General features: G+C 32.7%; 1 protein-coding gene across 1 annotated transcript; it reads right to left on the bottom strand.

Moving 5' to 3' along the window:
• LOC144571825 (dual specificity protein phosphatase-like protein) lies at positions 1–2,861 on the bottom strand. The gene is made up of 3 exons (XM_078321206.1): positions 2,766–2,861; positions 2,310–2,514; positions 1–370 (listed from the first exon to the last, which is right to left on the bottom strand). The coding sequence occupies exons 2-3, from the start codon at positions 2,509–2,511 to the stop codon at positions 216–218; spliced, it is 357 nt and encodes a 118-aa protein (XP_078177332.1). The 5' UTR covers positions 2,512–2,514; positions 2,766–2,861; the 3' UTR covers positions 1–215.
• Positions 2,862–4,315: the final 1,454 nt, after the last annotated feature.

Below are 4,315 nucleotides of genomic sequence, written 5' to 3'. Positions count from 1 at the left end.
TGGATAAAAAACTAATGCATATATTAAAAAGGAAGCACTTGTGCAATGGAAATAACAAGAAAACAAAAAGGCACACAAAGTTCCTAAGATTTATTTTCCTGTTTTACTAGCTTATACCACTCATTGTCCAATCCCAATTAAACATGACAGCATCATACCTCTGCCAAACTATGCAAGTTAAAATCATGTACAAACATAAGTCTAAAGAAGCTGTACTATGTAGTGGATTCATCAACTTTACTCTTGACAATCTGAAAAGCCGGGTTCACCCAGGTGCCACAGCTACACTGCATCCCAGCCCAATTAAATGAGCCCAATCGGGCCTCACAGCCGATGCACAACAACTTGTCAGCCGAATTTCCTTCTTCCACTGCACAGTTTTCACAATAGAAGTGAGATTTTAAATTGTGTTGCTGCAAATACCAATTTCTCAGAAAATGGGAAGCATGTTAATATATAGTAGATCAACCCAAATAGAAACACCATGATATAATAATTTTATTATTTGCTTATTATTACCAATTTTTCTGGGTATAAGGTGGTTGGATCAAAGACTGCATAATTTATACAAGCAATTCAGTCTCAGATTTCAGGACAGGAGTTCTGCAAACAGTGGAACCAGACAGGAAGGGGATGAAATGTATCAATGAGTGAGGCTAAGGTACAATAAATAGCGTGGATTGGTCAGTACTATGGATCAATATCTTCGTTTTCAAAGTTCAAATAGTCGATCTGAACCGTTCAACACGATCTCCATGTGAAAATGTACCAGCACACTAAATTTTACATTTTTAGAATTTTTTTACTATTTTTTAGATAGGTAGAAAATCACTACTTTTGAATGGTCTATAATTTTTAGAACTAGTGATATTATACCTATCTAAAAAAATAGTACAAAGATTCTGAAAGATATAAAATTTTATCTACAAGTACATTTTCATATGAAGATCACATCAAACGGTTTAGATCAACTGTTTGGACTTTGAAAACTGAGATATTGATTCATAGTACGGACCAATCCACGCTATGCATAGCACCATAGCCTCGCTCTGTATCAACCACTATTAATTAACATTTTACATCACATTATTGCAAATAAAACTATATTACATTCAATGCTTAATGGGATAAATGCATTATTAGACCTTGTACTTTTTAGCCATTGGCAATTTCTTTCCAGAACAATGGATTTAAGCATCCTTGTACTTTACAAGAATGTGCGCTGCAAAACCGTTGATCAAATGAGAAGACAGACGCTGTTGTCAAGTTATAATAATATTCAGTTTCCTAACTTTAACCAAGAAGTGGAATATATGTATCTAAATCCAACCATAGCCTTCAATGAAATGATATGCTTGCATATTCATATGAGTATAAGACATAGATGCTATTGATTGAAAGTATGCCTGAAATAGCAATGACTAGAAAGAAGCTTTACAAATAAGAAAAAAAAAAAAAAAAAATAGTTACGCACAATGTTAATTTTAACTGTATTCTTTTGAAAAAAGAAGGTAATACATTTCCAAAACATACAATACTCCACAAATAATTATTGTAGGAACTGAAACTAAAATATTTCAAAACAAGTTCACTACAATATCCTAACCATTCAACTTGTTTATGTGCAAAAGGCTTAAAAGATTAAAACAGAAATAGCAAACAATGGACCAACACAAATTAAGGATGTGTAGATATCATTGTTTGAATAGAAGAGAAGTAAAACCAGTGTCCTAATTATATGTTAAAGGAGTGAGGCTGTCAGCCTTCTCCATTTACCAATGGATTGACAGTGGCATATAGCATACAAGAAAGCTCAAATGTACAAAGCCTAACAATGGAGTCATACAAGAAAGTATATATTGGGCCCAAAGCAAGCTGCAAACAATCTGATTTATGTATTATTTTTGTTATCATCTCTTTTGGTTTTTCCTTAGTTCTTGTTGGTCTGGTTTTATAGTTATTTATTTTGCAGAGAAAATGACAGGGGCTCAGCAGAATTGTATAAGAACCATACCAGTAAGTACCAGTCAATTACTTGTCAAGACTCGAGACAAATTTCTCGTGCAGTTAACATTATTTGTGTGCAAACCTAAAGCTATTAATCTACACAGGAAAGTATTTCTCTGATTTTGATAAAAAAACAGTCAAATTCAAACCAATTAATATAGTGCTTCTTCTAAGCAAAACAAAGCACTGAGCTTACAAGAGTGATTATGATATCTCGAAAATAGCATGCACGGCAAAGTCGGGTAGGGGGCAAAGTAAAAAAAAAAAAAAAAAAAAAGGGAACAGATTAGTGAGGTTGGTACCGGCTCGCATCCACTTCATGGGCTCAACAAAAATGGCAGTACACTGTGGTTTCTTCTCAGACCAGTTGCTATCACGATCCTTCCACTTAAAGCACTTTTCACCTTCTCCTTGTTCGTGTGGTATTACACTTTCCTCTGAGGCTACTATTCTCCGGCATTTTTTGCAGCGGTATATTACCTTTGGTTTTTCAGCTGTCTCCATATCCTGATATGCACAAGTGAAATACAAATTATCTAAAAATAAAGTCTGAGACTTCCTAAGTGAATCTAGGATGTAATCATTTCAGGATAAATTCACAACATATACCACTTAACTAGTTCAAAAACCAAAAATAACAGAAATATTTGACCTAATTTGAGAGCAGTAGATTCTTCGTATAATAAACTCTCCCTAGATTAAATTACAAGTACGACGAAAAAATAGAGATTTCGTAGAGAGTAGAGGTAGCAACGAACCGGTGTCAGGAGCTTCCCTCGGAGCTTCAAGATTCGTCGGAGGTAGCTCAGGGAAAGCCGAGACTGAGAGAAAAAGATATTGATGGATCTCCTCCCAATTCAGTAGAGAAATGGCGAGTTTACTATGGCCCAGCAAATTGAAAAGCCTCTTTAATAAATGGCCGGCCCATAAAAGCCTAATGATCCAATACAAGGAAGCACTACTCCAAAGACTCATCGCAATAAGTTCCACACTTTGGGCCTTTCGTTTTATACTACTCTCGCAGATACAAATATACTGAAATTGTAACTACAAATTCTTGTTTTTGAGGGGCACATACGCAATTTTGAAGTTTTTGAGGGATATACGTGAAATTCCCCCTATATTTTAAAACACAATCAATATCACTAAAAGGATATCAATGTAGTCAAAGACATGATTCTGAAATTCGGATTAGGAATCAAAACCAGCGTGGTGCCTGTGAGATCAAAATCTTACCACTTAATAAGAATTGGTCCAGTTTTTTGTTTCCAAAATAACTTTGTTGCGTAACTTGTGTTAAGAAAGAAAGAAATTATAAAGATAAGTTTGTTTAAAATTATGTTAAAAAATATGTAAGATTTCATTCAATAAAGCATTAGTTTAGTACATTGCAAGCATTAAACAAAATTGTAAGAAAAAAAACCTTGATACAATTAGTTGGAAATTTCAAAGACAAACAGCAATGAGAGGAGGGGTCTACTTACACTCTTTTTTAATGACATCGAATTACACTTTACATTTTCAAAAAATTTAAAGTCTAAACAGTTAATTTAAACCGTTCAACATTATGAATATATTAAAATGTGCTTGCAAATCAAATTTTACATTTTTTTTTAAAGTTGTTTACTATTTATTAAGTATTTTACAAAATCATTGTTTTCAAACTATTAAATTTTTGTACTAATAGTAATAAATAGTAAAAAAAAAAAAATTAAAAATGTAAATTTGATTTGCAAGCACATTTTAATACATCTATCATGTTAAACGGTTTGGACTTTAAAAATGTAAAATGTAATCCGGTGTCACCAAAAAAGAGTGTAAGTGGATCCTCCTCTAGAAACGAAATATCACATATATACTTATAAACAATATCTTACTATTAGTTCCCGTTAGTATAGCTAAATTAAAATTATAAGAAGTAGATAAAATAGTATTTTTTTTTTCAATATTCATTGTTCGTTATAAAGTAAATTTGTTTGTGGAATATCAAACACGACTTATGAATTATCATAAATTTATGCAAGTTTCCGATTTTTTTTTTCTCAGTTAATTTTGTATACATTCTGACAGTAAATAATTAAGAACAAAAAATTGGTTTTTTCCTCAACAGCCCATTTCATAGAATTCACATCCTCTCAGGTTACCGGACTGAGTACAATTGAATCGGATGGTTCAAAATTATTCTTTTTTACTTGCCACGAATCTCAAAGCACAAATAATACTGTTATCCGAACAAGAACCGGATGAAATTAAATCTGAACCGTCCTTTTCAATTGTGTTTGAGTCAGGTACCTGGGAGGATACGGAT

Source organism: Carex rostrata, chromosome 19, assembly GCF_964058835.1.
Source record: "Carex rostrata chromosome 19, lpCarRost1.2, whole genome shotgun sequence".
Classification (NCBI taxonomy): domain Eukaryota; kingdom Viridiplantae; phylum Streptophyta; class Magnoliopsida; order Poales; family Cyperaceae; genus Carex; species Carex rostrata.
The sequence above is the reverse complement of the archived record's forward strand: the minus strand, read 5'-3'. Positions and strand labels throughout refer to the sequence as shown.